A 12,904-nucleotide genomic window follows, 5' to 3' on the forward strand; every position below is an offset into this window, starting at 1 on the left:
ATATATATATATATACATAAATACATATATATTACCTTATGGGAGAAATTTGGCGATTCTTGGGGAGATTTAGAAAAAAATTGGCGATTTTTATTTTTTTTTTCCGAAAATCTTTGAATCTGATGAAGAAGACGACTCGTGGTTTTATACTGCGATTTGCGACAGAAAATTCCGTCGCAATCCGTCGCAAAATGAAATTAATTTACGCGCCCAAAATTTAAAAAATTTCGTGAAAAATGAAACCAATACATTGCGACGGAAAATTCCGTCGCAATCCGTCGCAAGTGTTATTTTCCGTCGCAAATCATCTATTTCTTTGTTGTGACAGAATTATCCGTCGCAAACCGTAGCAAATTGCGACGGATTTTACGACTATTTGCGACGGATAGTTTTTTTCCACATTCTGTCGTAAAATCGTCACATTCCGTCGCAATTTTCTGTGCGACGGAAATTTCCGTCGCAAATTCCGTCGCTATATGCAGGTTTTTTTGTAGTGATAGGATTTAAAATGTCAATATGACTAACTATAAAGTTTTTCTTTATTTTCTTTGTAACAAAGTGTAGAATGTTCAACTGCAATAAAAAGTGTTGAAATTATTTTATTGTTTCGGTCTCGTAAACGATTTTAATATAAGCTTCAAAATAAAAGAAGAGAGAGAAAGAAAGAGAAGTCAAAGATGGAAATTTCATAGTTAGATAAATGTTTGGAGGGCGCGTGCGTAAATGGATTTTTACTAGAGAACCGGACCCATTTTGACACCCAATATGTATTCATTTGTGATCCGTAGTTCAGCTTCGCGTATATATATATATAATATATATATATATACACATAAACCCCACTTGTCAATATACACACAAACCGAATATCGAAATAAAAAATAAAAAGAAAAAAGAAAAATCATGGATTCGATGGCGACGGAGACGTACATTACACCGGAGAAAGTCTCCGGCGAAGACGAAACCCACCTCTTCGCCATGCAGCTCGTGAGCGCTTCTGTGTTACCGATGGCTCTGAAATCGGCCATTGAGCTCGACTTGCTCGAGACCATGGCCAAGAACGTCGGTTTCTCCGGCCAAATGTCCCCTTCGGACATAGCTTCCCATCTTCCGACAAAGAACCCTGACGCTCCCGTCATGCTCGACCGCATTCTCCGTCTTCTCGCCGCGTATTCCGTGCTTACCTGCTCCGTCCGCACACTTCCCGACAATGGCGGCATCGAGAGGGTGTACGGGCTTGGTCCTGTCTGCAAGTACTTGATCAAGAACGAAGATGGTGTCTCCATTGCTGCTATCTCTCTTTTGGACCAAGACAGGGTCCTCATGGAGTGCTGGTATCACTCCAAATTCCTTTCTATGACGCTTATTTGTTGATTATATTAACAAACGTGAATATTTTACGAGCAGGTACAATTTAAAAGACGCGGTGCTTGAAGGTGGAGTACCGTTCGATAGGGCACATGGCAAGGCCATATTCGAGTATTCAGAGACGGACCAAAGATTCAGCGACGTATTCAACAGGGCAATGTTAAACGCATCCTCCATCACCATGAAGAAGATCCTAGAAACATACGAGGGGTTCGAGGGATTATCCTCACTCGTCGACGTAGGCGGTGGCATTGGAGCCATCGCCAACATGATTGTATCCAAATACCCCGACATTAAAGCCACCAACTTTGATCTCCCACACGTCGTCCAAGTTGCTCCATCTTATCCTGGTACACATATATACATCCGTATATATACACAGTATCTATGTCATATCGAAATACAACATGCATAATTAATTGCTGGATGACGTACGTAGGTGTATCCCATGTTGGAGGAGATATGTTCGTCACTGTTCCCAAAGGAGATGCCATCTTCATGAAGGTGTGTATACTTTATATTCTTTTTGATCTAAGAAATGAATATTAAACAAACGTGTGAATGGCAGTGGATATGCCACGATTGGAACGATGAACAATGCCTAAAACTGTTAAAGAACTGCGGTGAGGCGCTTCCGGATAACGGGAAAGTGATAGTGGCGGAGTGGATACTCCCGACAGTGCCAGACTCGAGCCTCTCGGCCAAAATAGTAAGCCACACGGATATAATCATTTTGGATGTATCCACCGGAAAAGAAAGAACAGAGGATGAGTTCGAGGCGTTGGCCAAAGGAGCCGGGTTCAGAGGGTTCCAAGTCGTTTGTAATGTCTTTGGCACTTACATCATGGAGTTCCTCAAGTAGATTTGATGTCCCAAAGCTATGTTTTTTTTCCATTTTGGAGCATGAATTTTAATTAAAATGAAAAACAAAATAAGTCTATTTTCTCTTATTATACATATAATATATCCTTGTATATTAATGTCATAATTGACCTTGTATACCAAAGTTGACGAGTTCAAAAGCTCCCGTTATTTTCTAATGCTCATGTCTCTAATCGACATAGCTTAAGTGGACAAGTTTTCTTTCAATGCAAATACTATATATTATAAAAATTATTATTATAGATCTACTTCACCACGGTGGGCAGGCCATTCGTCCGCCGTCTCCTGAAGTCAACAAACTATGGCGAAGAAGAAAAAGTCTCATCACAAGACTCGCAACCCCTCTTCCCCATTCCAGCGGTCTATTCCTCAACACTCATCTGTGACTCAATCTAATGTCGACCGATCTGGAGTGCCTCTTCTTCCACCGGAGACTGGGAAAAGCTTGCAGGTCCCCGTTAATCCTTCATCTGTGGTACCTTGTACTCCATTGACGGCTGGGGAAAGCTCGCACGTCCCCGCAAATCTCTCGACTATGGTGACTCCTGCTCCACCGACGACTGGGGAAAGATCTTCAGACCCTTCCATCCGGGTACCCTCATCTCCCTCAACTCTGGTTCCACAAAAACCCCATGAGCTTGATTTTTCGGTGACTTCTAAGATCCCAGTGCACTCGATGGTTGATTTCCCTCCTCTGAGTAAGAAACCAACTCCTAAGCAAAATCAAACTCCTAGTCTAGTTGGAAGTCCGATTAAACCTTCTGATACTCAGTTTCCATGGGCACAAAGGCTACGAGATACCTCCAGGAACCTGCGAAGATTAGCTATTCCGACGATCTCGGCTGAGGGAATGCCCCGCATCGATCCGGGTTCCTAGCTCGGTTCTCTTGAGACCTCTCAAAACTGGAATGGCTACCTTGTGGGCCAGTTTTACGGAATCACTCCATCGGGTTCAAAGCTGTATCAAATCTTAAATCCGATTTGGGGGAGGAAATCTCGGATACATGTGAGGCGGATAAACAATTCATCTTGTCTGTTTCATATTCCTGATCTTGCTACCAGCGATTGGATCCTTGAAGTTGGTATTTGGAGAGCTGCTTATGTGATGTTTACTGTGACGGAATGGTCAGCCACTGCTACTTTCCGAAAGACGACATTGACTACTGCTCCGATCTGGGTAAAGTTCACAAACATTCCAGCAGAGCTTTATTCATTGAAGGGCATCAGTTACATAGCATCTGGAGTGGGTGAACCCCTGCATACAGAACGAATGCAACTGGACTCTTTGAACATAGGCGAAGGAAGGTTAAGATTGAGGTCCAACTTGGATTTTCGTTGTCCAATACTGTTGAAATTGAGGATGAGCAAGGAGGTATTATTGCTGTAAATGTATCCTACGCCTGGATTCCACCAAAATGTGATATTTGTGCTGAATATGGACATAGGAAGCAGAGTTGTCTAACAAAATCTGTTGTAAGCAACACTGAGCACTCCGCGGAGAAACCCCAAGACCCGCCATCTGAGGGGACTGCCGAGGAGCAATCGGATTTCACATTACCACCAATCACAACCACTGATATCGTCTTATCTCATGTTAGCCCCGCTAATATCCCTCTTCCGGAATCATCGGACCCTAGTCGCCACCACAAAACGGTGCCTTCTATAACAATTCCATGTATGGACTCCTTTCAAAATACCCCTTCTCCGCATGATCCAGACCTTGCGTCACCTACTTCCACCAAATCGGTTCACCACATAAATGGAAATACTACTTGTCAAAAATTTCGTTTTGACTCAGATGAAGAACTAGTGGCAGAAGCACAAAGAATTCTACGAGCTCGTTCCTTCACTGCTACTAAAGTCCAAGGAGTTCAGCGTGTTCTACGTCCTCGTGCTGTCAATATACCTCTAGATCCCACAGATTTCACATTGGTCGGAAAAGCTCGAAAGGGAAAAGGTAGACTTTAGTGTCTCTTACCATCCAACATCGACCACTTGCGACCCACGTTGCATAACACTTCTAGTGCTCACTTTCCGATGACTTACTATTTAACTTTCAATCTTTTTTAGTTTATTGTTCTTATTTGCTATTATGAATTCTAATTATGAATTCTAATATCTGTATTACCATTTGGTAATCTCTTTTGTACGGTTATTTACATATATAATATTTACCGTTACCAAAAAAAAAATTATTATTATCATCGTGCATATATAAAAAACGATTATAAAATTTTATATAGGAATTAATAATTTTTTTTGAAATTGTTAAATATTTTTATTATTATTTTTTATTAAATAATATTTTATTTTTATTTTTAAATAATTTGAACAATAATATTTTTATATAAATTTATAATTTTTAATAATTAAATTTATAAAATATACAAAACCCCGAAAAAGTTTGAGACGGCCTAATATTTTTTTTATTTAGTATTAATTATTTCAATTTATGCTTAACATGGATGACATACATTTTTGTTCATTTAACGCCAAGAAAAAAGAACATAGAAAACAATGCAAATCATATATTTCTAATGGTTAACGCTAGGACTGGGCAAAATAACCGAATCCGAATAACCGAACCGAATCCGACCGATAAATACCCGAACCGAACCGAACCGAATAAAATTAAATAACTGTTTGGTTATGATTTTTTAAAACCCGAAATAACCGAACCGAACCGATTAAAAATTATTAACCGTTTGGTTATAAATTTTTATAAACCGAATTAACCGAACCGAACCGAAATGTTTATATATCTTCATTTATATATTTTTATATATATATGAATGTTTATATTCTTGATTTAATCATTTTTTTATTATATTTTAAATACATTTTATCATTATTTTTAAAGTTTGTGTGGTATAAACATTAGAAAAAAACGATCTTTATTTATTTAATAATTTTATATCAAAATATAAATTTAGATATTATTATTTTGTATGTTAAAATAATTATGATAATATTTTATATTATATTTTATTTGAATATTTTTAATTATAAATGAATTGATTTTTTAAATATTATAACCGAACCGAACCGAATCTTTATTTGGTTATAATTTGGTTATAGTTTTAAATAGACAAAACCGAGTCGAACCGAACCGAACCGAATAAAATTAATTAACCGTTTGGTTATGAGTTTTAATAATCTGAAATAACCGAACCCGAAATAATCGTAACCGATTAACCCGTAACCGACCGTTCGTCCACCCCTAGTTAACGCCCTTCGGGTTCAATTGGAATTTCGGAAGATTTAGATAATTCATATTTAATATGGCATTCAAAGGAAAGTGAATTTCAATTTGTTTATTCAGGATTTTCCCTTTCTAAATGAAAATTGAAATTGTTGGTAAATATAAATAATCATATTTGGACGTTCTATTTGCATTTTGATAATATCATGCCTCTAGACTAGTAATTATGAAATAGAAAAAAAATTAAAAACAAACTTTTAGATATATTCTAATTAATTACTTAATCGTAGAGACTGTTAGACCACAATATCTTGTATATTAAGAAACTTCCATAATTGTAGGATCCGATTGTTATTAGAATCTCTCATTGCTCTCTCTTGCTGTGTATATATGTAAACGACACTTTACCTAATGAAAATAAGCCTTTCAATTATTATTAGAGACTCTCGAAAATATTTGAGATAACTCTAATTATATCGATAAAATGGAGAATTTTCTTTGGAGAATGTGAATTCTTCTATTGACTTCCGAGACATCAAAAGATTTGCTGCTAGCTTCCGGTCATTTTTTCCTCCATTGGACCTCTTTTTTCTACTGGTTTTATTTAGAATATTAATCAAACGTATAAAGATTTATATTATTAGTTTTAAGCATTAAGTTTGACAAATTTCATGCAAACAAAAAATATTTACAAATTTTGTTTGTCCATTCGATTCAAATAGTAATTACATAATGGAATTTATGTAACATTGAGTTTATATATTATATTCTATTTATTTATTTTTATTGTCTACTGATTAAATTTTCATGAAATTATGAAATATAGTCAAATATATGAATTCAAACTCCTTACGATTTTTAATATTATCTTTTGTGAAGCTAAGGTATGAGTTTTTCATATATTTTTAAATATTTTCAATATAAGAATATAACTTTCATTGAAATTGAGAAATTTAGTCTGATTGATACGTTAAGCGTAGCTTTCAGAAGACCGAGTGAAGATGGTTGCTCTTGATCAAACTATTCGTTGTCCAACCAATCAAACTCCCACATCTCCCCGCTTCCGAAGTCATTAGCCTATTAATATTTAATATAATTGTATATAAAGTCTATTGTGTTTTCGGTCCATTTTATTCGTCTTGTATAATATATTGATTACGGGTCATGCCAATGTATGTATCTCACTAATTACACAATCACATAACCAGGGTAATCAGTTTCGAATTAATAGACAGAATTCTAGGGTTGATCCACTCACTAAAAAAAAGATGAATTTCAACGGATTCGTCCGTTGAAAATATTCCAACGGAATTGTAACGGACTTTACGCTTAAAAAAATTCCAACGATTATCAACGGAATTTTAACAAATATATATATGTTAGCAATCCGTTGATACCTGCGACAGTCTCAAAACGCAATTTTGAATGCATAACGTGTAAGATATACGCATAAAAATTGGTTTACAAATTATTTAACTTGAGAAACAAAAATGAAGAAGACTAAGCTAAATTAATTATTAAATGATGATACATTAATAATTCCATAAAAAAAAATATTACTAAATTACGCTGTTCAATTGAGCCCGAAACAAGGAAGTATCAATTCATTTATGGCTGACTATTCAAAGCTATATATGTATAGCCATTTACTTTTGAAGATAGTTACTTTTTTTTTTTATTACCAATAAATCATTCTTGATATGAACCATATAGGGTTACAAAATCAAAAGATAACTCGATCCCATCTGAAATTGCCCTATTACGGATAATGGAAATAAATTATATATTTGTATATAGTTTTTTATTTTCAAGAATTGGATACTCCTAACTTTATCAAAGTAACTTTGATAGAACAACTTTTTCTTGTTGTAATCGAGTGTAATTAATGTATCAGAATTCAAATTCAATCATTTGATTTGGAATATACATATACCCTCTCCAAACTTGAGTTTGAATTTTTAAACAAAAATATATGAACCAAAACATATATAATCGACATTCAAAATGTCCATCATTCCTATCATAGGATTTAAAAAGTCACTATGACTATGTTCAACTGCAATAAAAAGTGTTGAAATTGTTTTATTATTTCGGTCTCGTAAAGGATTTTAAAATAAACTTCAAAATAAAAGGAGAGAGAGAGAGAAGTCAAAGATGGAAATTTCATAGGTTGATAAACGTTATGAGGGTGCGTGTGTAAATGGACGTTTACTAGTGGAGAATATACATTTTCGCTAATTTTAACATATGCATGCAAAAATCAAAGTCATTGAAAGTTCTTTGAATTTTTTCATTTAGGGTTCAGCTTTGTGTATATATAACCAACCCTCATTAGATCCGTCTCCTATATATCATCTCCACACACAGTCACAATAGTTGAATTCCAAAATCAAGACATAATGGGATCGACGGAGATAATTCCGGCGAGAGTTTCCGGCGAAGATGAGACCCACCTCTTCGCCATGCAGCTCGTGAGCGCCTCCGTGTTGCCAATGGTTCTGAACTCGGCCATAGAGCTCGACTTGCTCGAGATTATGGCCAAGAACGTCGGTTTCTCCGGCCAGATGTCGCCTTCCGACATCGCTTCCCATCTTCCGACCAAGAACCCCGACGCTCCTGCCGTGCTCGACCGTATTCTCCGGTTGCTGGCTGCGTACTCCGTCCTCACTTGCTCCGTCCGCGGCGTGGAGAGGCTGTATGGACTCGGCCCTGTATGCAAGTACTTGATCAAGAACGAAGACGGCGTCTCCATCGCTGCTCTCTGTCTCATGAACCATGATAAGGTCATGATGGAGAGTTGGTACGTGGCTTCATATTCATCACTCACTAAGTGATTTATGTTGATAAATCTATCTATAGTACCGTACATGTTTTATTATATATGTGACGAGAAAATATATATACATAAAAGTGGAAAGTGTTTTCTCTTAATATTTACGTACGATAAAATATTTATATATGCCATTGCATTACAAATTAGCGGTCACCACTTTTTTTTTTTTGGTAATTGAGCGGTCACCACTTTACACGTGTTCAATATTATTTTAATTGAATTTACTTGTAGGATATATTAGCAACTCCACGTTCAATAAGACAGTAATTAGTAGAAATGTTAGATTCTTGAAGTGACACACACATACACACAAGAAATTGAGTGTAGGTACAATCTGAAAGACGCAGTGCTCGAAGGTGGAGTCCCGTTCGACATGGCACATGGGAAAACCTTGTTTGAGTATCCGAAGACAGACCCAAGATTCAACAAAGTGTTCAACGCTGGAATGTTCAACACTTCCACCATCACTATGAAGAAGATTCTAGAAACCTACAACGGCTTCGAGGGCTTATCCTCACTGGTCGATGTCGGCGGCGGGGTCCGAGCCATCCTCAACATGATCGTCTCCAAGTACCCTAACGTCAAAGGCACCAACTTTGATCTCCCACATGTTGTCGAGGTTGCCCCTTCTTATCCCGGTATGCCCTTGTTCAACGTCTACCGAATTTAATAATATCGACATCCTTCGGTTTTAAATAATATGGCTATATATTATTGATAATTGAATGGGTTTAAATAGATAACGTGGTTTTCTTTTAATAAAAGTTCTGATTCCTAACAAAAAATAGAAGTATAGGAATGTCTAAATTCCGAACTAAAACTCGTGAGGATGATGCGTGTAGGTATAAAAAATGTCGGAGGAGATATGTTCGAAACTGTCCCGAAAGGAGATGCCATCTTCATGAAGGTGAGTAAAGCACTCAAATTGTTACATACCACAAATTTACATCTTTACAAGCGAAATGAAATATCAAGGGCGCCATCGATCTATAAAATCTAATAAATAAGTGTGTTCATCGTCGTGACAGTGGATATGCCACGACTGGAACGACGAACAATGCCTAAAACTGTTAAAGAACTGCTACAAAGCTCTTCCGGATAACGGGAAAGTGATAGTGGCAGAGTGGATACTTCCATTAGTGCGAGACTCGAGCCTCTCGACCAAACTGGCAATCCACACGGACGTTGTCATGCTGGCTCTAAACCCCGGAAAAGAACGGACTAAGGATGAATTCGAGGCATTGGCTAGAGGAGCCGGTTTTCAAGGATTCAAAGTTATTTGCAATGCCTTTGGCACTTGCATCATGGAGTTCCTCAAGTAGATTTTTATTTCTCCAAATAAAAAATACTCTATATATGTACATGGGCTCGGTTCCTTCTCTTGGTCCGACCTTTTATATATACTTATATATATATATATATATATATATATATGTATAACCTATATGTAAGTTTGTTACTATGAGGGCATAAACTAAATAAAAAAGAATAAGAGCCTCGTTTTGTCGCTTATACATATGCGTCCTTGTTTTTATTCTTCTCCTTGTGTACCAAAGCACTATACTCTTTTCAATTTCTCATTTATATATAATCAATTGATTTGTAGTTAGAAATTTCCATTGAAGATAACATTTTCTTCGCCTCATATCCTTAGAATCTCGAGAAATGGATCTTCCTCCATGCCGAATACATGAATATAGAGCTTTTGCTCTTTTCAAAAAGGATAAAAACTCACCATGTAATTGAATTGAGGTTACACTATTTTATTTTGATGTTTACTTAAAGAAAAGATTTTTCCTACATGAATAGAAAGTAAACATATAAAAAACGAATGTGAACTTACTCGTTAAATAAAATAAAGGAAAAAACAGACTTTAGATTTTGACTACTTTTGGTTATGATTTCTAAACGTCTATGATTGTTTTAGTATTAATTCAGATTTTATCTACATTTGGTACCGTGAATTCTATTATTTGTACTTAGGGGTGCTATCTCATTGTCTTCCCTATTGTAAGAACATTTATATTTATACATTTACCGTTAACAAAAAATAAAGGATCATACAAATTCATTCAAACAATATATATATATATATATATATATATATATATATTATAAGAAATAATGTTAGGAAATACATATATCTGCACATCTATGTATTTCTATCTTTACCTTCTTTCTTTTTCTTATAGGTTTGCCCTTGTTGTGTACGTATGTATATATTTCTCCTCTGCAATATATGGAAGTACTGAGTCGTCATTGTCTCTTCCTCCCAATACCTTGCATGGTATTAGAGCTTTCTGTCTAAGTACTTAGATCCAGTTTTTCTTTTTGCCTACCTTCCCCTGTTTAACCATGTCGTCTTCATCAACCGATACTCCTGCCACCCCCGTTAACACTGCTGCCACTTCAACACTCAAGATCCGCAACAAACACTGATTTCATGCAACATGACCAATGTCACGGATCCAACAATTTCCCTGCAAAATCAGCATTAGATGGTCACAGAGCTAAATCTAATATCAGAAAACCAAATCCTAAGTTCGCTCACATTGTTTCTGATTAGTAGGTTCTTCTCACCTCGAACACAGTGGCTCAATCATTAAAGGAACCACAGTGGAGGGCAGCTATGTCGGATGAATTTAACACTCTTGTAAGGAACAATACCTGAGATCTATTGCCACTGGAAAAAGCACACAATATTGTTGGATGTAAGTGGGTCTTTTGGGTCAAACAAAATCCTGATTGTTCTCTCGATCGGTACAAAGCCTGCCTAGTTGCAAAGGAATTCTATCAGAGACCAAGAATCGACTTCACTGAGACGTTTAGCCATGTTATTAAACCTGCCAATTTTCGCTTGATCCTCAGCCTTGTTGTTTCTCGCCACTGGCCAATTCGCCATCTCGATGTCAATAATGCGTTCCTTTAAGGAACCCTCATCGAGCATGTCTTCATGACCCAACCTCCGGGATTCATTGACACCGACAAGTCAGACCATGTCTACAGTCTAAAGAAAGCATTTTACAGGCGAATGAGTCGAATTAGACGAATTTTCGAGAGAAATCCGGACCCAGGGTGGAAAAATCATGTCTTAAGGTCCATAGGGTCGGAAAATCGGGTTTTCTGGTCGGAATTTGGTGCGTATCGGTCGTTTTCAGGTCGAATCCGGACAAGAAATCGTGACTTTCGTCGCTGCCCAGCACCTGGACCGGTCGGTCTAGGTCGCTGTACTTGTTTGTTCTTGCTGACAGCCTGGATCGGTCGGTCTAGACTTCTGGACCGTTCGGTTCAGACATTTTTTTTTGAAATCTTGGGTTGTTACAGCTGCAAACACCACAGTGATGGAATTCCTGGGATCTCTAGAGCGAATCCTATTCCTAAGAGATCGATTCTAGGGTTTGCGCAGCGGATGTAAAACAAAAAATTTGAATGAAACCCTAGAACCATGCTTCTATGAATCGTAGAAACGTTAGAACGCTTACCTCAATCGATCTGGGACCTATATCAATCGAAGAATTCGTCTGATCACGAAAGGGATGAAGAATACCTCGCCCTCTACACGTATCCACACCTCGGGATGGATTCCAACGGTTGGAACTTGTCTGCTAGGATCCGAATCTGCTATTCGGTTTTGTACTTCGAGAAAACGGGACTTTGATCACACTCTCTACCTCTTGGATCTCACCAAAAGTCTGTCAAAAAATGTTCTAAAGTCGGCCCCCTTTCATTAGGGTTTAATCTCTTTCTTATAAAGTGATTTAACCCTAATTTCGGTTTAATTTAGGAAAAACACGAAGCCCGGAACGGACGGTCCACCCCGGAACGGACGGTCCAGGAAAGCACGTGGACCGTCCGTTCCAGACCTTCTAGAACGGATGGACTGCGTTCTGGACCGTCGGGTCTGGACCAGGCAGACCGTCTGGTCCGCCCTTCTGGTCCGTCCGTTCCAGACCCTTTCGTCTTGGTTTTTTCCGTCGTTTTCTCGTGCGTTTTGTCCTTCCCTGCGTGTGTGACCCTGTAGGCTCATTCGATATAGCAGTATAATCCGAAATCTCTCTTCCGGATATACAAGTCATAGGCGGTCTCTAACAAGACACTATGACTACCTATCTCGAATAGAGTTTGTTCGTGATCTTAAGAACGCCAGTGATGATTCTGGTTGATGATCCTTTTGTAACGCGATATCATATGTCGAACATAAGGCATGGACAAGCCACCTTATCTGATTCGATTGCTTTCTTGTTCACTGAGTTCGACTGTCTGAAATAGACGACATTCGTCTGTAGTGCGACCACACATTTCTACAGTCTCGCTCACACGAGGGGCCCATTGATATCTCTCTCTTTTATGAGAGGTACAAATCTCGTATTGACTATCTACAATCTAGCACATGATTCGTTTCGTACCTGATACACGCATTTATAGTCCTCCTGATACGCAGGACGTTTGACGTAATCAAAGCACGCAACTCCTCATGTTGGATTCCGTAGATATCTCAGGTCTTAGGATCCAATCATGAAACCGCCATATGAGATTCAAGTCATGACGCTAGTCCATGTGATAATCTCATGCGGGTCAATCCAGTATTCCGTTCTCCAACGAATACCTATGACTGTGAT

At 37.7% G+C, this 12,904-nt stretch overlaps 2 protein-coding genes across 2 annotated transcripts; both read left to right on the forward strand.

The window, feature by feature from the left end:
• The first annotated feature begins 903 nt into the window (after positions 1-903).
• Positions 904-2,269, forward strand: LOC104799942 (caffeic acid 3-O-methyltransferase-like). Its single transcript, XM_010522632.2, has 4 exons — positions 904-1,334; positions 1,408-1,718; positions 1,808-1,872; positions 1,937-2,269. The coding sequence occupies exons 1-4, from the start codon at positions 904-906 to the stop codon at positions 2,228-2,230; spliced, it is 1,101 nt and encodes a 366-aa protein (XP_010520934.1). The 3' UTR covers positions 2,231-2,269.
• A 5,362-nt stretch (positions 2,270-7,631) lies between these two features.
• On the forward strand, positions 7,632-9,829 carry LOC104799943 (caffeic acid 3-O-methyltransferase-like). The gene is made up of 4 exons (XM_010522633.2): positions 7,632-8,252; positions 8,613-8,923; positions 9,128-9,192; positions 9,314-9,829. The coding sequence occupies exons 1-4, from the start codon at positions 7,852-7,854 to the stop codon at positions 9,605-9,607; spliced, it is 1,071 nt and encodes a 356-aa protein (XP_010520935.1). The 5' UTR covers positions 7,632-7,851; the 3' UTR covers positions 9,608-9,829.
• The last annotated feature ends 3,075 nt before the right edge of the window (positions 9,830-12,904 follow it).

The sequence above is a fragment of the Tarenaya hassleriana genome, unplaced genomic scaffold (assembly GCF_000463585.1).
Source record: "Tarenaya hassleriana unplaced genomic scaffold, ASM46358v1 Cleome62, whole genome shotgun sequence".
Classification (NCBI taxonomy): Eukaryota; Viridiplantae; Streptophyta; class Magnoliopsida; order Brassicales; family Cleomaceae; genus Tarenaya; species Tarenaya hassleriana.